The 24,419-nt window shown below is 41.5% G+C and overlaps 1 protein-coding gene across 1 annotated transcript in view; it reads left to right on the forward strand.

Annotated features, from left to right (window-relative positions):
* VSIG1 (V-set and immunoglobulin domain containing 1) overlaps positions 1 to 24,419 on the forward strand; it is a 33,275-nt gene extending 8,856 nt beyond the window's left edge. Inside the window, exons 2-7 of the mRNA XM_019955450.2 lie at positions 6,587 to 6,750; positions 14,534 to 14,732; positions 21,132 to 21,287; positions 21,673 to 21,792; positions 22,118 to 22,265; positions 23,064 to 24,419. Of these exons, the coding sequence (XP_019811009.2) occupies positions 6,587 to 6,750; positions 14,534 to 14,732; positions 21,132 to 21,287; positions 21,673 to 21,792; positions 22,118 to 22,265; positions 23,064 to 23,376 (1,100 nt within the window). The 3' untranslated portion in view covers positions 23,377 to 24,419. The remainder of the gene's footprint in view (positions 1 to 6,586; positions 6,751 to 14,533; positions 14,733 to 21,131; positions 21,288 to 21,672; positions 21,793 to 22,117; positions 22,266 to 23,063) is intronic.

Here is a 24,419-nt window from a genome sequence, read left to right on the forward strand (position 1 = left end):
AACAAATGAGAGTTTCTGTTGCTCCACAGCCTCATCAGCATTGTGTGTTGTGAATTTTTTTAATTAAAAAAAATTTTTTTTTGGCTGTGCCATGTGGCATGTGGGATCTTAGTTCCCTGACCAAGGCTCCAACCTGCACCCCATGCATTAGACGCCTGGAGTCTTAACCACTGGACCGCCAGGGAAGTACCGCCTGTAGTGTTGTTTTAATTAGCATTTCCCTGATGACATACAATGGGGATCATCTTTTCATATGCTCATTTGCCATCTATATATTACCTTTGGTGAGATGTCTCTTGATGGTACTTAGTCCATTTTTAAAATCCAGTTGTCTGCTTATTACTGAGTTTTAAGAGTTCTCTTGACAGTGTCTTTCACAGATTAGTTTCAGTTTTAATGAAGTTCAGCTTGTCAACTTTTTCTTTCATGGATCATGCCTTTGGTATTGTATCTAAAGTCATCATCAAACCCAAGGTCATCTAGATTTTCTCCAGTGCTGTCTATAGTGAGGAGTTTTTTAGTTTTGCTTTTTACATTTAGATCTGTGATCCATTTTGAGATAATTTTGTGAAATGTGTAAGATCTATGTATAGATTATTATTATTTTGCCCATGGACATCCACTGTTCCAGCACCATTTGTTGAGATTTTTCTTTCCTCCATTGTGTTGCCTTTGCTCCTTTGTTAAAGATCAGTTGACTACATTTATGTGAGTCTGTTTCTAGCCTCTCTATTCTGGTCCATTGATCTATTTGTCTATTCCTTCATCAGTACTACATGGTCTTGATTACTGTAGCTTTATAGGAAGTCTTAAAGTTGATAATATCAGTCCTCCAACTTTGTTCTTCTCCTTTAGTATTTTGTGTTGATTATTCTGGGTCTTTTGTCTCTCCATATAAACTTTGGAGTAACTTAGTTGATATCCACATGATAACTTGTTGGGATTTTGATTGGGATTACACTGAGTCTATAGATCAAGTTGGAGAAGGCAATGGCATGCCACTCCAGTACTCTTGCCTGGAAAATCCCATGGGTGGAGGAGCCTGGTAGGCTGCAGTCCATGGGGTCGCTAGGAGTCGGACATGACTGAGCGAATTCACTTTCATTTTTCACTTTCATGCATTGGAGAAGGAAATGGCAACCCACTCCAGTGTTCTTGCCTGGAGAATCCCAGGGACGGGGGAGCCTGGTGGGCTGCCATCTCTGGGGTCGCATAGAGTCGGACACGACTGAAGCGACTTGGCAGCAGCATAGATCAAGTTGGGAAGAAGTGACATCTTGACAATATTGTCTTCCTATCCTTAGACCTGAAATGTCTCTCCATTTATTAATTTTCTTTCATTTCTTACATCAGAGTTTTTTAGTTTTCTTCATATATATCTTGTACATATTTTGTTAGACTTAAGTATTTTATTTAAATTTTGTGTATTTTATATAAATGGTTGTGTGTTCTTTTAATTTTATTGGAGCATAGTTGATTTACAATGTTGTGTTAGTTTCAGGTGTATGGCAAAGTGATTCAGTTACAAATACACATATATTCATTCTTTTTCAGATTATTTTCTCGTATAGATTATCCAAAAATATTGAATAGAGTTCCCTGTGCTATAGAGAATGCCCTTTTTGGTTATCTCTCTTATGTACAGTAGTGTGTGTATGTTCATTCCAAGCTCCTAATTTATCCCATTGTGTTTTTAATTTCAAATTCTACTTGTTCATTGCTAGTATACAGGAAAGCAATAAAGTTTTGTACATTAACCTTGTATCTTGAAACTTTCTTATAATCACTTACTAGTTTCAGGAGTTTTTTTGCTGATTCTTTTGGATTTTCTGCATAAGCAGCATGTCATCTGTCATTTCTCACAATCCATATACCTTTTATTTCCTTTTTGTGTCTTATTTCATCAGCTAGGACTTCTAGTATAAGACTCGTAAGGAGTGATGAGAAGGGATATCCTTGCCTTGTTCCTGATCTTTAGTAGGAAAGCTTCTTGTTTTTCACCATTATGTATGATATTAACTGTAGGAATTTTGTAGTGTTCTACATCAAATTGAGTAAGTCCTCTATTCTTAGTTTATTGAGAGTCTTTATCATGAATATATGTTAGACTTTGTCAAATGCTTTCTCTGCATATATTGATATGATCATGTGATTTTTTTTTTCTTTAGCCTATTTCTGTGGTAATGAATTGATTTTCAAGTGTTGAACCAGGTTTGCATGCTTGGTATAAATCGTACTTGGTCTTGGTGTAGAAATTGTTTTTACTCATTGTTGAATTTGATTTGCTAATATTTTGTTGAGGATTTTTGCATCTGTATTCATAAGACATATTGGTCTATAGTTTTCTTGTAATATCTTTTTCTGGTTTTAGTATTAGGGCGATGTTGGATCTTAGGATGAGTTAGGAAGCATTCCCTTTGTTCTGTTTTCTAAAGGAGATTGTAGACAGTTGATACAGTTTCTTCCTTAAATAATTTGGTAGAATTCACCAGTGAACCCATCTGAACCTGGTGCTTTCTATTTTGGAAAGTTTTTAATTATTGATTCAATTTCTTTCATAGATACAGAATAGACATAGGCCTGTTCCAATTGTCTACTTTTTGTGTGAGTTTTGGCAGATTGTGTCTTTCAAGAAATTGAGCCATCTCATCTAGGTTGTCAAATTTGTGGGCATAGGTTTGTTCCTGGTATTCTTTTATTAATCCTTTTAATGTCCATGGTTTCTGCCGTGATGGCCCCTCTTTTATTAGTAATTATATACTTTGTATTTTTTTCTTAGTTAGCCTAACTAGAGCCTTATCAATTTTCTTTATCTTTTCAGATAACCAGTTTTGGTTTCATTGGTTTTGTCCATTTATTTCCTGTTTTCAGTTTCATTGATTTCTACTTTAATTTTCATTATTTCTTTTCTTCTGCTTACTTTGAATTTAATATATTCCTAAATTTTTTTTAATTTTATGGAAATATAGTTGATTTACAATGTATTCCTTTCTGTTGTACAGCAAAGTTATTCAGTTATACATATATATGCTTTTTCATATTCTTTTCCATTATGGTTTATCACTGGATACTGAATATAGCTCCCTGTGCTATACAGTAAGACCTTATTGTTTATTACTCTTCCTTTTCTAGTTTCCTAAGGAACAAGCTCAGATGATTGATTTTAGAGCTTTCACATTCAGTGTTGTAAATCTTCCTCTAAGCACTGTTTTGGTGGCATATCATAAATTTTGATAAGTTGTATTTTCATTTTCATCTAGTTAAAAAATATTTAAAAATTTCTCCTGAGATTTCTTCTTTGACCCATATGTTATTTAGAAGCATGCTGTTTAATCTCCTAGTATTTTGGGACTTTCAAGTAATCTATTCTGTTATTGATTTCTGCTTTATTTTCATTGTGATCTGAGAGCAGATAGTGTTTGATTTCTGTTCTTTTAAAATTGTTAAGGTCTGCTTTATGGCCCACAATGTGGTCTGTCTTGGTAAGTTTTCATAGTGTTTTTTAAAATTAATTAATTAATTTTAATTGGAGGCTAATTACTTTACAATATTGTGGTGGTTTTTGCCATACATCTACATGAATCAGCCATGGATGTACATGTGTTCCCACCATCCTGAACCCCCCTTCCTCCTCCCTGCCCACCCCATCCCTCCAGATTGTCCCAGAGCACCAGCTTTGGGTACCCTGCTTCATGCATAAAATTTGAATTGGTCATCTATTTTACATATGGTAATATACATGTTTTGTTTCAATGCTATTCTCAAAGTACATCTCTTTGTGCAGGTGGGCTTCCCAGGTGGTGCTCGTGGTAGAGAACCCACCTGCCAGTACAGGAGACATAAGAGATGTAGGTTTGATCCCTGGGTAGAGAAGATCCCCTGGAGGATAGCATGGCAACACACTCCAGTATTCTTGCCTGGAGAATCCTATGGACAGAGGACTGTATAGAGCTTCTCCATCTTTGGCTGCAAAGAATATAATCAATCTGATTTCGGTGTTGACCATCTGGTGATGTCCATGTGTAGAGTCTTCTCTTGTGTTGTTGGAAGAAGGTGTTTGCTATGACCAGTGCATTCTCTTGGCAAAACTCTATTAGCCTTTGCCCTGCTTCATTTCATACTCCAAGGCCAAATTTGCCTGTTACTCCAGGTGTTTCTTGACTTCCTACTTTTGCATTCCAGTCCCCTATAATGAAAAGGACATCTTTTTGGGGTATTAGTTCTAAAAGGTCTTGTAGGTCTTCATAGAACCGTTCAGCTTCTTCAGCGTTACTGGTCGGGGCATAGACTTGGATTACTGTGATATTGAATGGTTTGCCTTGGAAACGAACAGAAATCATTCTGTCATTTTTGACATTGCATCTAAGTACTGCATTTCAGACTCTTTTGTTGATCATGATGGCTACTCCATTTCTTCTAAGGGATTCCTGCCCACAGTAGTAGATATAATGGTCATCTGACTTAAATTCACCCATTGCAGTCCATTTTAGTTCGCTGATTCCTAGAATGTCAACGTTCACTCTTGCCATCTCCTGTTTGACGGTTTCCAATTTGCCTTGATTCATGGACCTGACATTCCAGGTTCCTATGCAATATTTCTCTTTACAGCATCGGACCTTGCATCTATCACCAGTCACATCCACAACTGGGTATTGTTTTTGCTTTGGCTCCATCCCTTCATTGTTTCTGGAGTTATTTCTCCACTGATCTCCAGTAGCATATTGGGCACCTACCGACCTGGGGAATTCCTCTTCCAGGATCCTATCATTTTGCCTTTACATACTGTTCATGGGGTTCTCAAGGCAAAAATACTGAAGTGGTTTGCCATTCCCTTCTCCAGTGGACCACATTCTGTCAGACCTCTCCACCATGACCCACACATCTTGGGTGGCCCCACATGGCATGGCTTAGCTTCATTGAGTTAGACAAGGCTGTGGTCCATGTCATCAGATTGGCTAGTTTTCTGTGATTATGGTTTCAGTGTGTCTGCTCTCTGATGCTCTCTCGCAACACCTACTGTCTTAATTGGGTTTCTCTTACCTTGGATGTGGGGTATCTCTTCACGGCTGCTCCAGCAAAGCACAGCCGCTGCTCCTTACCTTGACAAGGGTTATTTCCTCACGGCCGCCCCTCCTGACCTTGAACCTGGAGTAGCTTCTGTTGGCCCTCCTGCACCCATGCAGCCATTGCTCCTTGGATGCGGGGCAGCTCCTCTCAGCTGCCACTCCTGATCTTGCCCCTGACCCGTAGCTCCTCTAGGCCACTCCTGTGTCATCGCAGCCTGGCACTCTTGGCTGCGATGGACCACGCAGAAGCATGGCTGAGAGGAGCTACTCCTCGCCTCGCACCTATAACCCCCTATAGTTATAGGAAAACTATAGAGAAAATTAAATGAAATAAAGTCTGTTTTTTTTTAAAAAGTTGATAAACTTCTAACAAGATTGGTAAAAATAAAAAGAGATAAGACACAAATTGTCAATATCAGAAATGAAATATGGGGTATCACTATATATCCTGCAGTCATTAAAAATACAATAAGGGAATACTATAAGGAACTTTATTCACTTATTTGATGACTTAGAAGAAATGGATCAATTCCTCAAAAACAACAAAGTACTAAAACTCACTCAATATAAGATGTATTGTCTGACTATCTCTATAATCATTAAGGAAATTGAATTCATAATTTAAAAACCTCCTGGAAAAGAAATCTCCAGGCCTAGATACTTTCACTGTACAATTCTACCAAATGTTTAAAAAATAATTAACAATTTTATACAATTTTTTTCCAAAAAATAGAAGAAGAGGAGGGAACATCTCAAACTTGTTTTTGAGACTAGTATTAACTGGATACAAAAACCAGACAAAGACATACAAAAATATTATGAACATAATTTTGATCTTGTGCCTACGTTAAGTTCCTCAGTTGTGTCTGACTTTGCGACCCCGTGGACTGCCAGACTGTTCTGTCCATGGAATTTTCCAGGAAAGAACACTGGAGTGGGTTGTCATTTCCTCCTCCAGGGGACCTTCCCAACCCAGGGGTCAAACCTGCATCTCCTGCATTGGCAAGTGGATTCTTTACCACTGTGGATCTTGTAGCCTCCCTAAAATGGTCTTGGGGCTAGGATAACCAACTCATTTAGTTTTCTTGGGACTTTCCTGGTTTAAGCACTAAAAAGTCCTAGCAAAACCAGCATTGCTTGCTCAAGACTTACCTGGTTTTAAAACTGAATGTGCCACATCCAAGGAACTTCATCAGCCCTGGGCCAACAGCATTGGTTGTTCTCAATATTCATGGACTTTTTGGGTCTCTGGACAACACTTTAAGAACTTCCATGTCAGGCCATACTCACACAGAAGAAATTCTCAGTTCAGTATTGTTAACTCACCACTGCATAGGAGTTGAAGATCTTCACACTGTAATTAGTTAGAAATTCTCCTACCCCATGCCAGTTGCTTGCTTGACTTTCAGACATGGTTCATTCTACATTCTCCTCAAGATGTCATTGAAAGTGCTTTGTAATGAAAAAATATCACTAGAATGTGAAGGTGTACCATTGTTTTTTGATGATTATCTTTTCAGGTCAAGTTAATGGAGTGCAAGTGACCATCCCAGACAGTTTTGTGAATGTGACTGTTGGATCTGATGTCACTCTCATCTGCACCTACGCCACCACTGTGGCCTCACTGAACAAACTCTCCATTCAGTGGACATTCTTCCATAAGGAGGCGTCACAACCAGTTTCTGTAAGAACTTTTTCCCCATGAACTATTCCCCTTCAGTAGTTCTGACATAAACGGTTGGGGTCAGTGTGTGAAGAAGGAATGGTAAGCCAGTGGCAACAGGAGCAGAGCCTCAAATACTAGAAGTTTGGAGATAGCTGTTTAGGGAAGATCGTCATCTAAGTGACAGCCTTTGTCCTCTCCTCATATTTAGTTATGGCCTGTGACCTCCACTCTGTGTAGGTCAGCATCAAGTATATCATGTATTCTAGAGTAGGCAGGAAGGGTCTTTCTTAGGTGAAATGAGCAGTAGTTCTCAAAGGGCTTCTCCCCCCTCCATATCTCTCCCTGTTATTTTCAGAAAACCCTGGTTCAAATATGTGTCCTAGTTGATCTGCAGATCTCTGTGAAACTTAATATCTGGATGCTGCTTGTTGAGTGAGCTAGCTCATTGTGCCAGACTGAGTCCTAATAGAATGAGACTCTCTACATGGGTCAGTAAGGGCAAAGTAGTAATGAACCCTGGGGAATCAGAGGCAGCTGGAGGCTAGAGGATAAGGGACTGGAAGGGAGGCTAGGGTCTGGGTAAGAGGTAACTGGGGGAGGGTGGATGAAAGTCAGAGGAGGATGATTCTACTTGCAAGTTGCCTATTCCTAGATTTTTTTTTTTTTTCATCTGGCCTTAAGGGTAATTCCTTCTTTAAATCAGTCTAAAGACTAAAATGAATATACTCAAAAGTGTGTGGTTTATGTGTGTGTGTTGGGGGAGGGGGCATATGTGTGCACATTGATGCATGTGAGTGTGCAAGCATACATGCTAATACATATCCCTTGAGGGGGAAAAATCTGTAGCTTTCATCACATTTTCAAAAGGATGTATGATCCAAAACAAGGAGTTCAGAGAAGAGACAAATCAGTGTGGTTTGGATATAGTTGAGTTGGGCCTTGAAGGAAAGCAAAGGTGGTGATGATAGAAGATAGGGAGAGAAGGAAGTTGAGAGGGCTGGAGGAAGCCCAAGGGTGGAGGTGGAGAAGAAGGAGCGCCAGTGTCACTTCAGCCATCACTGAGCTTTTGGAGGTGCTGACTCCTCTTTGTACCAAAGGTCCTGAACATTTGTTCAGCAGGAAACATCGTTCAAGAGGAGACTCTATCAGTGCCACCCTCTAGTCAAAGTTCAACAGTTTTGTTCAGTACTGGTTACCTTAGACGGGCTTCTCTGGTGGCTCAGATGGTAAACAGCCTGCCTGCGATACAGGAGACCTGGGTTTGATCCCTGGGTCGAGAAGATCCCCTGGAGAAGGGAATGGCAACACACTACAGTATTCTTGCCTGGAGAATTCTGTGGACAGAGGAGCCTTATGGGCTACAGTCCATGGGGTCACACAAGTATTTGAATCACTCTGTGCCTCTCTTCAAACTACGGTAGAACAGTAATATTCTTCTACATGGGCAGTATACCTTGTAGCATTCAGTCCTCAGATCCACCCACTTCTGCTCAAACACAGCACAGCCCATGCTTTAATACTGAGAAAAAGGCAGTCAGTCAGTGTCTAAAACTGGTGCATGCAAGAGATGCTTGGGGAAGATGTAGTTGGACCTCTCAGGCAGTAACACCTGTACCACTGGACCCGCTCATTGTTTGGAGTCTCTAGGCTAGTGGCACCAGATTTTCAAAGTGGGATAGGAGGGTCAGAGTTTGGTAAAAATTGAGATCAGCACAAGCCCCTGGCAGAGGTGAGACAATCTTTTTTTTTGGCTGTGATGAGTCTTCATTGCTGTATGGGCCTTTTCCCTAGTTGCAATGAGCAGGGGCTACTCTTCGTTGCAGTATGCAGGCTTCTTGCAGTGGCTTCTCTTGTTGCGGAGCATGGGCTCTAGGGTGTGAGGGCTTCAGTAGCTGCAGCGCGTGGGCTCCATAGTCGCAGCTCCTGGGCTCTAGAGTACAGGCTCAATAACTGTGGTGCACAGGCATAGTTGCTCCACAGCATGTGGGATCTTCCCAGATCAGGGATCCATCCCATGTCTCTTGCGTTGGGAGGCAGATTCTTTACCACTGAGCCACCAGGGAAGCCTTGAGACAGTCTTGAGTTTGCTTTCTCATGCCTATGTCTGGAATTCCTTTCATCTTCCTCTAAAAGTTTCAGGCTCTATTGCTGCCTTGAGCAGGGCAATGGTCAACTCTTGCAATAAGCTCATCTTCTGCTCCCCCAAGATCATTGTATTAAAGGAGCAGTTGACTCCAAGACCTAGTACTTCTCAGTACCCAAGAGAGAATATTATCTCCTAGGGACTACCCCCTCCATGGGGTTCCTTTGTGAATAGAGGCTATGGAAGTATTCCATAAGTCTTCTGACCAGGTGCCAGGATATTCATTTGTTGTTTGTTGTTGTTCAGTCACTAAGTTGTGTCCAACTCTTTGCGACCCCATGGACTGCAGCATGCCAGGCTTCCCTGTCTTTCACTATCTCCCAGAGTTTGCTCAAACTCATGTCCATTGAGTCGGTGATACCATCCAACCATCTTGTCCTCTGCCGCCCCCTTCTCCTCCTGCCCTCAGTCTTTCCCAGCATCAGTGTCTTTTCCAATGAGTTGACTTTTCGCATCAGGTGGCCAAAGGATATTCATTAGCATGGTCTTTCTTTTAGAGAAGCCCTCCTTTCAGAAGACATGGACAGATTCAGATAGTCAGTTCCTCAGCAAGAGTGACAGCTGAAGACTCTAGACTCCAGAACAGGCAGGCTAGCTTGGAAGCTTTGGTTCCCTTATTATGAATGGCTGCCTCTTCATTCAGCTAGTCACTGGAAAAATTATTAATACAGGGACCTCACCTGCCCATGAAGGACAGGCATGGAACCTACTTAGCATGAGTCTCTCAAACAACACACACTCATCTAGGATAGCCACAGTGGAAGAAACCCTGTGCCATCTTCATTTCTCTAACACCCATATAATGTGAACAACTTCTTTCTAGAACCTAGTATCATTGTACTCCATGGCTGCTTGGATTCTTCTAGCTTGGCCTCTACAGATAGTATTATATCCAATGCTTTTCAATTATTGGTGAAGTGAGGGTGCTTAATCTCCTTAGGAGCACATTTGAAAATGAGCAAACTGTTGGTCTAATTGTTATAAATGGGAATCACAACTGATGCTTAGTAGATGGTGTCTAGAGAGACCCACACAAGAAAGAATTGTCTGCCCCAAATGCCAGTGTGGCTCCCATTGAGAAATATTCCAGCTTCTTCCCTTCCCAGCACCCCTCCCAATCAAATTTTTTCTTTTCAGTGTCCCATTTACTCAGATGTCTATTAATACTAAATCTGATAAATTAATGTAATGCTAAGGTGTTAAGGACTGGTGATCATTTACTTTGTTCTCTCTCACAAAAAACCATTTAAGCAGAAACCTTCCGTGACTTACAGAAACAGTTCAATTGGTGGGTGTCTCAGGCACATGGCAGGCTGGGAAGGGAGTGGTTTGGAACAGGCAAGCCTTCCTTTTGGTGTTATATTCCTTCCATGTGCAATCCCAGCCTCCTTCAGTAGTCTAGAGAAAATTCTAGGGTTGAGACCATCATTACTCTACATTCCTCTTCTCCTATGGTTAGTGCCTTTATGAGCAGAGCAGAAAAGGAAGAAGCTGGAAGGGAAAGAATGGATGGTTTGCTGTGGACTTGCACATTTCCAAAAGGAACCCACAAAAGCAGCTCTGGAAGCTAAAGGCATTTATTAGCTCAGACTCAGACTCAAACAGAAAGCAGACTGAATTCTTTCAACCCTTCTTGTTCATATTCCAACTTCTAGTTAGAGATCTGTGTCACAAAGCTGAGGGGAAAATTCTTTTTGGACAAATCTGGCTCCCAGCTGCACAGCCTTATGTGAATAGGAGCTTGGCACAGGAGGAAGAGAAAGGCTGTTATTGCAGCTGGCATCCATTGAAGGCATCATGTGGTGAACCCACTCGGCATGGGAAACATCATGCCAATGAATAGCAGTGATTGGAAGGAGAAGGTTTGGGCTGGAGAAGGTGATGGAATGGCCCCAAAAGGGTAGGGTGGCCTGGAAGTCTTCTTCCTGGTCCAACGCAGGTGTGTGAGTGCCATGTTCATGGATTCAAGGGACTTGGGAGGTCTGGATTCTAGGTCTGACTACCAAGTGTGTGACCTTGGGATGATCACTTCTTCTTATGGGGCCTCTGTGTCCTTTCCTGTAGTAGAAGAGGATGAATCAGAGGTTGCAGACTGGCAGCCTCTGGGCCCTATTTGGCCAGTGGATGCATTGGTCGGCCAGCCCTGTATTTTGTTTATTTGCACAGTTTGAAAGCCTTGTTTGTTCTGGCTCTGCAGTTCACCACAGTCTCTACTATCCTCCATGATCTTACTACTACCCACCAACCCCTCCCAGCTAGTTCCCATATTTCCAGTATCCAGCTGGTTCCTGAAGGCTCCTCTGCCTTAGCAACCATGAGCTGAGTTATCTCTTTGTGCTGTTATGTCTCCATAATCAGCCTCTAACATCACCATGGGGCAGGCAGAGAGGACCCTGGGGGGAAAGTAGGGCATTCTCCTGTGAACACAGCCACAAAAGGCAAGTGGCCAAAAAATGAACAAGTGCCACTTAAGGGAATACATGGATGTGTGTTCTCAGGGCAGACTTGCCACCCCCCATCATCACCCCCAAAGGATGTGGCCTGTTTAACAGCCATGGCTTTTCCTGGACCTCAATTTGTTTGATCTCTAAATTGACAATATACTTTCCTTGAAAAGTGTACAAGCCTCACAGGATCATGAGCCAGGCTTTGGCCATTGTTCAGCTTTGGTTTTTAAAAGAATTATTCTTTTGTGGAAAATGGAACCAAGTTGCAGTTCCTTCCTGTGTGATTAGATAAGTAGTTTCAGGAAAGCATTTCATTTTCTTTCTTCACAAGGACGATATGCCAGTGTGGACTTCTCCTAACAGAAAGCCCCTCCACCTGTGTGTCTAGGTGGAGGGGTTAGCCCTGGGGACTTTCCTTCTCACACAGCACCCTGAGGCCAGGGCCTTTCCCTTTTATGTGTCCATTGTTACACCTCTTTACCTCTGCTTCCATTCCAGACATCTTCAGTAATATTTGTGGGAGCACAGAATTTATTAGGCTACAGTGTGAGGAGCTAGGATCGAAGGGTTGGTGAAGGTCCTTTTTTCAGGGAAGTTACAAATCTAGGGCCTCATGACTTATTTGCTCATTGATACATGGCCAAACCATGAAACTCTGACATGTGGCTTCTTTTCATGTCCTAGTCTTGACCTAAAACACACTCTCTTGGCCCCCTACTCTCTGTAGAAATAAAGTCCTTTCCCCTACATCTTCTGGGACTTACTGCAGGCTGTAAGCAGGACTGATGTTTCTCATTGTGATGTCATCAAGCCTCAATATAAAACAGGCTGACCAACCCCCCAGTCTTCCTGGTAGCAGGGGAAGCGGCCAGATACCTAAGCTGCAAAGGGCTTCCTTGATAGACCACAGGCTGCATTCCAGGTAATTGTCTGCAGGGCCACAAATTGTTAATTAGAAAGTAAATAAGGCCAGGCTGGCTAGTGAAATGGAAAGCCGGATATCTTGGATGTCAACTCACTTAAAGGAAATAGAACTTTGACTAGTTGAACTTCCTCCTGCCCCACTTGAATACCTTAGGTTACACTGACTGACCAGTTTGTAAGTCAAACAAGACCCCTCTGGGGCAAGAGTTTATGATTTCAGTAGGTATGAATGGACAAATTGACTTATAAATGGCTCTTTCAGGGCACGAAAGAAAGCTAGATGATGTTAGAGAACCACAGGAGAGAAGTTGCTTTCTCCTTAAAGATATTCTTTTCTTTGAATTTTCCATCAGACTCTCCCTTTCTGCTTTAGTTTAAAAACTTACTTGCTTTTTCACTGAAAGAATACATTTGAATTTATGTAGACAATATCTTTTGGTTTTCTGACTGCCTTCCCTGTCTCATTAGCCTGTTAATGTAAAGAATGCTGGACAAGGAAATTGAAGAACTGGGTTCTAGACATGACTTAGCTGTTAATTTTGTGTGTCTTTTTTTAAACCTCTCTAGGCTTCAATCTCTTCTTTAAAGTGAGAAGAATGAATTAAATGAACCATAAGTCTCTTCTAGTAGATTTTATTAAATATTAATTGCCAGTGGACTAGGGAAATCCCAGTTTATTGAATAATGCAAAACAATCACTGGAATCATAGACATTTATATTAAACTAACTAAGCGTGTACATAGACTGTGTATTATGAAGGGACCTCCGGGATCACCTAATCCAGTGATTCCTAAGCTTTAGTCTATTCATGTCTCATCTTCATGATTTTTGTCATTATTTGTGTATTACCAGCACTAGTAATTGTTTAATGTTTTCTGTATTGACATTTGGGTGGGGGGGCACACTGTGAGGTTTGCGAGATCTTAGTTCCCTGACCAGAGATTGAACCTGGGCCATTCAGCAGTTAAAAGTACTGAGTTCTAACCACTGGACTGCCAAAGAATTCCCTGACTTGGTTTTTTAAAGTCTTAAAAACATCTGCCTTAGTTTCACTGTAACCAGTAACATCCATGAATTCACAGATTTGATGTGTTTGATATGTCTCTAATACACATTATATTTTTAAGTTTCCAATTATTTACCACACCTAAAATCAACTTATGTACCTATACTAGAATACATATCATACTTTAGAGAAGACTGCTCTGGTTCCTTGTTCAGATATGGAAACTAAACATTGAAGAGATTAAATGACTTTTTTTCTTACTGCAAAGCAGGTTGCCATGGAGACATGACCAGCAGCTACCTCTCCCATGTCATAATCAGAGGCCCAGTCTAGCTAAAACCCAGGTCTTCTTATTCCTGGACCAGGCCTTTTTACATCACACTCTGCTGCTCCCATGGTTACCATTATGATTTAATATCCATGTTTTATAATACAGATGGGACTAGGATCAAGATATTTCTTAAATCTAGTTAATTATAATAATAATATATAAATCTTTATGACTTTGGGTGGGTCATTAGTCTCTGTACTTGAGTACCTGCCTTTATCTGAAAGCATTAATAATTCCATTTCTTCTTCCTGCCATGTGAGCTACTATCTTTCTAGATAGTAGCTACTGTTGACCACGCACTTCCTAGGCCCTTGACTAAGTGACTTTGCTTCATCCTCATACCACCACTGTGAGAGGATGGGGCCACATGGTTTCTCAGGAGCCTCTCTGCTCTGAAATGTTATTCTCCTAACAAACAGAATGAATTCAGTTTTGCTTATGCAAAAGAATATGCGTGTTCAAAAGGAGCATGAATATTCTTTTAGAGGAATCAGATACTCTAGATAAGCCCACTGGGTGAACTCAAGGCAAAGAAAGTTTATACAGTAGAATAAATGATGGTTTGGTTTCCCCATCAGACATTTGTGTCCTAAACAATGAGTTTCTTTCAGATAGACTCATCGGGGTGTATCTTGATCTCCTAGCCTAAGCTTAGGAGTTGAATCCTGTCAGCTCTGGCTGCCTGGAGACAGGCATACCTTTGTGCTCTGATGATATCATAGAGCTGCTTTGAGCACAAATGAGGCCACAACTGTGTACAGCCTTGAGAGACCTACAGTGTCCCGCTGAGCTGAGAAATCTTTGCCACAGGGGTCTTACCAGGGGTGGGAGGGGTGGGGGGACTCTAGTTAGCATCAAAGAAGGAAACATTGGATAGAGAGAAATTCCAAGTAGTTTATCCTAGCCTCAGACATTGTCCAGTTCTCATTTATGTCATTTTCTGTCCTAGATTTACTATTCTGAAGGTGGACAAGCTACAGCCATAGGAAAATTTAAAGATCGCATTGTAGGATCCAACACTTCAGGTAACGCATCCATCACCATCTCGCATATGCAGCCAGAAGACAGTGGCATCTACATCTGTGATGTTAACAACCCCCCCGACTTTTCCGGCAAAAATCAAGGCACCATCAGCGTCAGCGTGTTAGGTATGGACATTTTATCTTCTGCTTTTTCTCTTCTTGTTCTCAATTTAGGACATTGAATGAGCCAAGGCAGTGAGTTATGGTGCCAATTAAGTCCCAAGGGTGAATATCCTCCCTACTTCTTTTATTACCAGGAAAATAGAGACACACCACCAATCTAACCCACAGAGTAACACTGAAAAATCACTCACAAAACATGTTGAAACAGTTGTCAAACCAAACAGGGCTGCCACCATGACAGATAGCAATAGATGACCAAACCTCCTGGGTTCCTATCTCTGAAGGATGCAGTGAGAACAGACAGGACAACCCACAGTCTCACTAAATGATCACTAGCAACTCTTTCAGTGAGAACCTCCAATTGAAGCCAGTCCTACACGGGGGTGACAGCTGTCAACTTGTGACCTCTCCTAAGCCAGCCACAATTCCCACTGTTAAATTATTCTTTGAAATAAAGGCAGAAAGGTTCTTTTCTAAAATATTAATGGTATTTGGAAAAAGGACCAGAGTTGATTCATTAATTTATACACAAATATTCATTATGTGACATGGAGCAAGTCATATCCATTCTTCAAATGAATTTGGAGTGGTTCATTCATGTGGTGTTTATTAAGTGCCTGCTTCGGGTCAGGAGCCATGATAGAGGCATGGTTTCTGCTCTTGGGGAAGTTCACAATATTGGTGATTTTTAGGGCTCCTTCCAATCTCTGTCTAAGAGGACAGTGGGAGTTTTGCCCCTGTCTGTATTGCTTGCTGCTGCTGCTGCTGCTGCTGCTAAGTCGCTTCAGCGACTCTGTATGACCCCAAGGATTCTCCAGGCTAAGAATACTGGAGTGGGTTGCCATTTCCTTCTCCAGTGCATGAAAGTGAAAAGTGAAAGCGAAGTCGCTCAGTTGTGTCCGACTCTTGGCCACCCCATGGACTGCAGCCCACCAGGTTCCTCCATCCATGGGATTTTCCAGGCAAGAGTACTGGAGTGGGGTGCCTTTGCCTTCTCCTCTGTATTACTTAGCAAGTCCTATCTGCAGGTCTTCACACGTGTGGATGGGAGGGAGGCAAGGGCTGTCAAACTTCACCCATTAACCAGTTGAGCTAAAGGCTCTCCCACTTTTATGTAACCTCAAGTGGAACTGGTCTAGCCATGGCTGCTCTTGAGCTGTGTACATCCACCCCTGGAAAAAAAGGAACTAGATCAAACCAGTGACAATAATTGAGTAGCTTGGAAAAACCTCAATTGGTAACAAGGTGCACACGGAGGAGGACTGTCCAGTATTGTCTGAGCTTGCTGCCCAAGTGATGCCAACAAAGAAACAACTCTTTACTGTGAGGCTTGCTACGGCATCTACTCACTTGGAAAAGAGGAAAAGATAATCAAGAGCTGATTTCTAGGAGCAAGGTAACTCCATCGTGTTCTTATTTCTGCTGCATCCTGTGCTAGGCTTTGGGGGTACAGGGGACAACAAGACAAGTATACATAAACCCTTTCCTGGGAGAGTTGATGTTCCAGATTGAAAGACTAGCCATATACATGGGAACTAAATGATGTGGAATAGATGCTAGCACATCAGCTCGGGAGTCAGAAGACCTAGGTTTTAGCTCTTACTTTGCTACTCACTGGCCTCAATGCTAGTCAGTTCACCTTTCTCTGGCCATTTTAAGATGAGTTGTAATTCCTGCCCTGTGATATTATTATGAGAATCAAATGATATATTGGAGATTCAGTGTTCACAGAATTTAAGGGATTAGTCCTCTACTATTTTTGTTACTCCCTGGCTCTGGGTTGTTTCTGACGAGAAACAAACTAAAGAAGCCAAGCCTCTTTTTTTTCTGAGCTTGGAATTAGCCCCGAGGTAAAGTTAGAGAGGGTGGTTAATATTCTTAAAGTTCAGAGAATTCCTAATGAACTTCCATAAGAAGTTGAGGGTTATTTCCCCTCTAAGTTTTTCTTTCCCAAGAGTCATGACCTTTCCTTAAGCCTCCAGTATCCAGGCAAGGTAAGAGACAGAAGACTCTGGATTTCTTTGGGAATTCTCAAAATCCCACTTTAATTAATTAGGCTAAGAACAAAGATGTTCTACAAATTTATGCTTTCTGGAAATTTTGAGACTGATAATTTTCTCTAAAAATTGCAGAGGCTGTTGGCAGTTCTCAAATTCTATTGCATATGAGTGCCTGTTTTGTCTGCCCTGACTGAGGGGTGGGGCATGGTGGGGGCAAGCATGTGCTTGCTAAGTCACTTCAATTGTGTCCGATTCTTTGTGACCCTATGGCCTGTAGCTCACCAGGCTCCTCTGTCCATGGGATTCTCCAGACAAGAATACTGGATTGGGTTACGCTGCCCTCCTCCAGGGGATCTTCCCAAGCCAGGAATTGAACCCACAACTCTTACATCTCCTGCATTAGCAGGCATGTTCTTTACCACTAGTGCCACCTGGGAAGCCCAGGCGAGCATGTAAGGGAGACCAAAAGAGGGAGGTATTGACATTTCCTTAAATATTGCTCTTCCTAGCAATGCATCTTTCAGAAACTTTGATAACCCAGTGGTAGACACAAACCCCATGCACTCACTCATTCATGTATATATTCATTTGGCACACCCTGAACAGATGTTCAGTCACTGTGGTAGGCAGTGGAGATGGAAAGATGTAAAAGATAGGCTCCAAGCCGTCCTAAAGTTGTAAGTATATAGTGGGGGAGGCAGATGTATCACATAAGCTTATAGTGGAGGGAGTAGAGGTGAGCTGGGAGATCGCAGAGGGAACTGGAGAAGGCTTCCTGGAGAAAGTGACTTCTGCAGTGAATGTTGAAGGATATGTAAGAGCATGTCAGGCAGAAGAGGGGCTGAGGTGGCAGAGTGCAGTTTAGGTGAAGGAAGCAGCAGTGCGCAAAGGACGAGGTGGTTTGCATGATCATTCATCTGAAAGACTTCTATTAGGTATGACAGCCTTGGAAAATGAATCTCTGAAAAATACCCAGCAGAAATTTGAATAATTACTTTGTATGCATTTGGAATGAACATCATCTTCCTTCTGCAATTTGGCATGTAAAAAGAAAATGATGAATTTAGGAAGGTTTGAGAACACACTGAAACATTTTCATTTATTTTCTGAGGTGAGCCTCTTCTTCCCACTGCAATTCTATTGAAAGCAATAAAGCTAAATGGTAGATCAGTGGCTTTGCCAGTAAAAATCCAAGTTCTGTCGGGGACTGTAACTGGATGAAATGTCAATTCAATCCTGAATCAGTAGTTTTAGAAAGTATATGGGTTTGGGATTTGGTTCAAAGTGATTCACTGAGTGTTTGGTTAATAAAAATGAAAGGAGAAAAATGTGTTCAGAAAAATATCTGGGTTTGATTCTGGGCTCAAGAAATGAATGCAAGTCATTCCAGGTTTTGGTCCATAATTAATTCAAGTCCTGGGGTCTGGCTTTGTGATGAAACACCCCCATTTAATTTTCTGTTCAAATTATTCTGTTCCACTGTAAAAGCTATAAAATTCACCATGTTTTTAAAAAGGCAGTATCTTTAAAAAAGGCAGTATCTAAATCTAGTGATAGTTGGATTTCTGGTTAAATAGCCTAGTTTATTTAGGGTAGGCAAATCCAAAGAATGAGCATAAGAAGGAAAGTTATGACCAACCTAGATAGCATATTAAAAAACAGAGACATTACTGTGCCAAAAAAGGTCCATCTGTTCAAGGCTATGGTTTTTCCAGTGGTCATGTATGGATGTGAGAGTTGGACTATAAAGAAAGCTGAGTGCTGTAGAATTGATGCTTTTGAACTGTGGTGTTGGAGAAGACTCTTGAGAGTCCCTTGAACTGCAAGGAAATCCAACCAGTCCATCCTAAAGAAGATCAGTCCTGAGTGTTCATTGGAAGGACTGATGTTGAGGCTGAAACTCCAATACTTTGTCCACCTGATGCAAAGAGCTGACTCATTGGAAAAGACCCTGATGCTGGGAAAGATTGAGGGCAGGAGGAGAAGGGGACGACAGAGGATGAGATGGTTGGATGGCATCATCGACTCGATGGACATGGGTTTGGGTGGACTCTAGGAGTTGGTGATGGACAGGGAGGCCTGGCATGCTGCAGTTCATGGCATCACAAAGTGTCAGACATGACTGAGCGACTGAACTGAACTAAAATGAATCCAAAGAGTTGTCTGCAGATGAGGAATCAATACCAGGAAAGAGAGAATAAAGAGCTAACCAGAAAACTACTCCTTTTAATTAAAAGATACCTGTTTAAAAGAAGGGATTGTACAACAGGCAATTGGTTTAAGAAGATATGGTACATATATACAATGGAATATTACTGAGCCATAAAAAGAGTGAAATACTGCTGGTTCCAGCAACGTGGACGGACCTAGAGAATATTATGCTTAGTGAAATAAATCCAACAGAGAAAGACAAATACTGTATCTCACTTATATGTGGAATCTGAAAAATAGTACAAATGAATATATATGCAAAACAGACTCACAGACATAGAAAACAAACTACTGGCTATCAAAGGGAAGAGTGAAGGGGGAGGCACAGATTAGGGGTATGGGATTAGCAGCTTCAAAATACTATATATAAAATAGATATGCAATAAGGATATACTGTATAACACAGAGGGAATTTATACCCATTATAATAACCTATAATGGAATAAAAATCTGCAAAAATACTGAATTACTATGTTGTGTACCCAAAACTATAACACAATATTTCAAATCAAGTATAGTGTAATAAGAAGGTATGGTGAAATTTTCAAACAGCTATAGTTGTATCCGTTTTTCTGCTCATATGTATAGTGGTTTAGTGTCCGAGACTGGAAGGTTGTCAGTTGCAAGGTCAGAAATGTGGCAGCAGTGTTTATTCCTGCCTGTGGACAACAGCAATTCTATGTGTAAGATACCATATACATGATTTTATTTGTATAAACACAATATATTTGGATTAGCTGGAGGTCTTGTGCACATTTTACAGATGAATTAACTGAGGCTTGGCTATGTTAGGTTACTTGCCTAAATACATCTGGTGTAAAGCTGCAGACCCAGTGTTCAGTGTGGACTCAGAGCTGTGCTCTTAACTGCTGCCTCCCAAATAAGAGTCAGAGAGCTGGGCAGTCTGGAGCATTTACAGCCTAAGCCTAAGGGAGAGAATCTATGCCTTTGGAGTATCTTATACCCAAATTAATATAAGGCAGGTGACTGGGAAAGTATCGATTCAGATCCTTATCTGCATGTCAGACTGAGGTTAGAATAAGCTGTGAGCAGTAAGACAAGTGGCAAGAATCAGATTTTCAGCTTCCCACAGGACTTACCCTTAAGCATAGAAACTCAGCATAGCCCAAACTGACCTCATCTTTGCCCCTTCCTCCTCTTCACTCCTTCCCCAAACACCTGTTCCTCTTCTTGAGTTCTTTATCTCAGGGGGTGGCAAGATGGTGTACCCAGCTGTCCAAATCAGAAACCTGGGAGTCATCACTGAGCCCACCCTCTTCCTCATGCCACATATCCAAGCCCTCTGGACTTCTTAATACCTCTTGACTCTGTTTCCTCCCTCCCTTGCCTCATGCACTCCCGGAGTCAGAACAGTTCAGTTAGAATGATCATTGTGCTGCCCCGCACCTACTTAAATTCCTTCTGTGGACCTGCTGCTCTCAGGATAAAAAAACGTGAAACACAAAGCCCCTGAAGCTCTGGTCTCCATTGCTCTCTAGCCTAATCTTACCACTCCCCCCACTCCATTTTAAAACTGTGTCAGAGGCACTTTTGAATTTCTGGTGCCTAGTTCAGTGTTGGGCACACAGGAGACACTCAAGTAAATGCTGTGGCATGAAGGATGAAAAAGATTTCAGTGCCTTGTGGCACACCCCTCCCCCACAATGGGTTTCCCCTCCCAGTGAGGGACACGGGCAAATTCAAACCTTCCATTGTGTATCACCACCAGGAGAATTAATGCCAAAAAACAACTCACAAAGGAAAAGAAAAATATGGCATTAATAAGACAATTTTTTAGAAAAAAAGTGGTTATCTCAAAGTGTTTAATGTTCTCTTTTCCTTTAAAACCATGCTTCCAAAATATAACCTCTGTTCCTAGTTTAATGTTTGCTTACACTTGACTGTTTTAATAATGGCATATTTTAAGGCACAATATGGAAATTCATGGATATGAATCTGACGAAGAGTCAGATGGAAGAGATGCTACTAGACTATTAATGGCCCAGTGACGAGAGAGGTCTTTGCACCTGAAGTGCTCTACTCCCATCTGGTGGTACAACTAGAAAACTGTCACAACAAGTTTTCTTAAGATTAAAAAAAAGTGTACATATTCTCCAAAATGAGAGTGAGGAAGTGGTACAGACTGACATTCATCATGCCTGATTTCTTACCCTTTGTCATCGCCTTACAGTCAAACCTTCTAAGCCCTTCTGCAGCATCCAAGGAATAGCAGAAACTGGCCATCCTATATCCCTTACTTGCCTTTCGGTGCTTGGAACACCTTCCCCTGTGTACTACTGGTATAAACTTGAAGGAAGAAACATTGTCCCAGTGAAAGAAAACTTCAGTAAGTATATATCTTTGCTGCGCCTGGCAAGGCCTGGCATGTGGGCTTGGTTGACAGCATGTATATGTGACTGGCTGCTCGTCCTTAGAGCTCAGTCCTGTTTTTCTGGGAGGGAAATATACAAAGAATGTCAGCCTGTCATCAAAATGATTGTCCTCTGGTCTTCTCCCCAACTTCTAAAAGTCAAGACCATTTTTAGCTTGCAGGTGGCGGGTATGGAGAAAATAGGCATGGTCCCAGATGGGAGTCTTAAGGAATCTAGTTGATCCATCTCCAGAAAGGGAGGCCAATCTGAGGAAGTGGGTGGGCATTGGATGGTCTGCTCCATTCACATGATCCGTACCGACATACAGGATTTCAAAACACTATTTTCTGATATTGACAGACCCAGCCACCGGGATTTTGTTTATTGGAAACCTGACCACTTTTGAACAAGGTTATTACCAGTGCACCGCTATTAACATCCTTGGCAATAGTTCCTGTGAAATTGACCTAACTACTCCATGTAAGTGGATCATATAACTTTAACAGTTTCTCCTTAAGTATCCTGTGCCTGCCAATCAAGTCACTTAGAATTCTTTTTTAGTCCTTCCTGACTCTGGAGATTTTGGTGCTTTATTTATAGAATGATACGATGGACGACCATCCTAATATCTAATGCTTACATAATACTTCATATATGTAGAGTTCTAGGACTTTCCACGGTCCCAGCCTATACAAGGCACTATCCCACTATATGAATGCCCTGAATATTCCCCACTGGTCACAGATGCACGGGATGGGGCAGACACTGTGCTCCATTTTACTAACCAGCTGCTTGTATCCTCCAGATCCAGGAATTGGAATCATTGTTGGGGCCTTTGTGGGGACCCTGATAGGTGTCATCATCATCATCTCTGTGGTGTGGTTCGTGAGGCGTAAGGTAAAGGCAAAGGGGAAGGAAAGGAAGAGGAATTCTAAAACCACCACAGAACTCGAGTAAGACCTTACTTCTTCTGTCTTTCCTTGAATAGACATGTCTCAGGCCTATCTCTCTCAGTCAGCTCTTCCTAAGCACGCCTTTTAGCATAAGATAGAGGGCCATCTCTCTGCTCGCTCTCATTGCTTTATGAAAGAGCAGTGATGGCTATCATGTACTGGGTACTGTGTGCCAGACTCTGTTCTAAGCAATTTTATGTGTATCAACTCATTTACCTGTGACAACAGTCCTTTTAGGGCTAAGAAAATGTTTTAATATATTCATCTATTTGTCTTTCTATGAACAGGAAATAAAATACAATTTTTAATATTATTTTTTATGGAACAAGGGGTCAATAGACACAAAACTGCTGACAGCCCAGGCTCTTGCCCACTCTATTCTTCCTCATCAAATGTATATCACACATGTTCATTTGTTCTTCCCTCCATTTCTGTGCTTCCACAACTATGTATTGGGTACCAAGCAATTGCCAAGTATTGTGCTAGATGGAGTGGGTGCTAGAGAGGCACTGGAGCCATGGATTTGGCCCCCAACAACCATGTTAGATCTTTATACCCTTTCCTCCTGACATCAGTTTTCCTGCCTCTTAAACACTGGTTTGTTTCTCTTGACAGTATACTTATACAGTTAAGACCTAACCTTTCTGCACCCTAAATGGAGACCCATGGTCTGACAGTGAGTCAGACTATCAGAAATCACAGAGGTTTGGGACCTATGGTCACTGAGGCTACAGAGCCTATGGCTCCACATGAGATGTCAGACCCTAACTTGTTCTTGCCTGGGCCTTCTTCCCACAGACCAATGACAAAGATAAACCAAAGAACGGAGGGTGAGACAATGCCACGTGAAGATGCCATCCAACTCGAAGCCACCCTTCCGTCTTCCACCCATGAGACTGAGCCTAATGCTACCCTGGGGCCAGATCATGAGCCTATCCCCGAGCCTGAGCCTGCCTTGCAGCCTACTGTGGAGCCACCCTCTGGGCCTGAGCTTGTCCCCATGTCTGAGCTTGAGATCCAGCTGGAGCCAGAGCCTGCGCCCCAGCAGGAGCCCGAGCCCTTGATTGTAGATGAGCCATTTTGTGATGAGGAGAAGGTGATTAAGCCATAGGCCAGCGGCCTGAGTCCAATGTTCATCACCAAGGAACCCTTTAGTGGCATGTGGAATTGAGTTGACCTAACTAATTTCCCACCACCTGCCTCCATTCTGGCCAACCCTCTTCTAACATGGAGCTCTTACCATCAATCCAGAATAACTACTAAATAAACGCAAGGGTTCCTGCATTACCAGTCTAGAGTACTTAATTTCACTAACCTGTAAACACAATTAATGACAAGTGATTCTGAACTCAGTTGAAGGTGTTTTGCCACAACACCTGTGTCTTATTTCAGAAATCTTATTTCTCTATTTTTAGCTACTCTTTGGCATTCCACATGCACACATGACAAGGTGCCATTAACTGGATTGAATATTATTTCTTGGATTTGCTGTTATCAGAGCTTCCCTATTCATTTTCACATTGATCAGTACGAATTCACCAGCATTATCTCATAGACTGGGAAAAAAAATCCTTAAAATTCCAGAGAAGAAAGGGTACCTATTAATTAGTACATACCATTTAAAACTAGGTCTTAAAATTAATGCTTCATTTATCGTATTAGATTTCCCAGAGAACCACTCTGCTATCCAATATCTGAGCACAGCAAAATTTTAAATTAAATCAACTTTTTAAATGCAAAATAATGTACAGGCAAACAATTCCAAATATAACTTTCTTTCAATGAATACAAAACGTTGATATCACAGGTAATGTACAATTTAGCTTTGAATGAGGTATTATGTTGTCTCACTGATGCTCTCTCTACTTTGGAAGGGCCAAACTAAATGAACACCTAAGATCTATCTTAGATAATCAGAACACATTAATTGTTTTACTGTTGGGATATTTCACATTAACAAAGAGATATCATTCTTGTGTAAATGCTAACTATTAACTAAAATGCATTCATATCACCTCTTCACCTGCTAAAAAGCTTTTCTATTGATTATATTTATCCACACTCCACTTTGAATAAATTTACACGTAGACTTTTTCATTTGTGTAATCAGATTTTAAATCTTTAAAATAATACTCAATAAAAATCTTACTTTAA

This window comes from Bos indicus, chromosome X (assembly GCF_029378745.1).
Source record: "Bos indicus isolate NIAB-ARS_2022 breed Sahiwal x Tharparkar chromosome X, NIAB-ARS_B.indTharparkar_mat_pri_1.0, whole genome shotgun sequence".
Classification (NCBI taxonomy): domain Eukaryota; kingdom Metazoa; phylum Chordata; class Mammalia; order Artiodactyla; family Bovidae; genus Bos; species Bos indicus.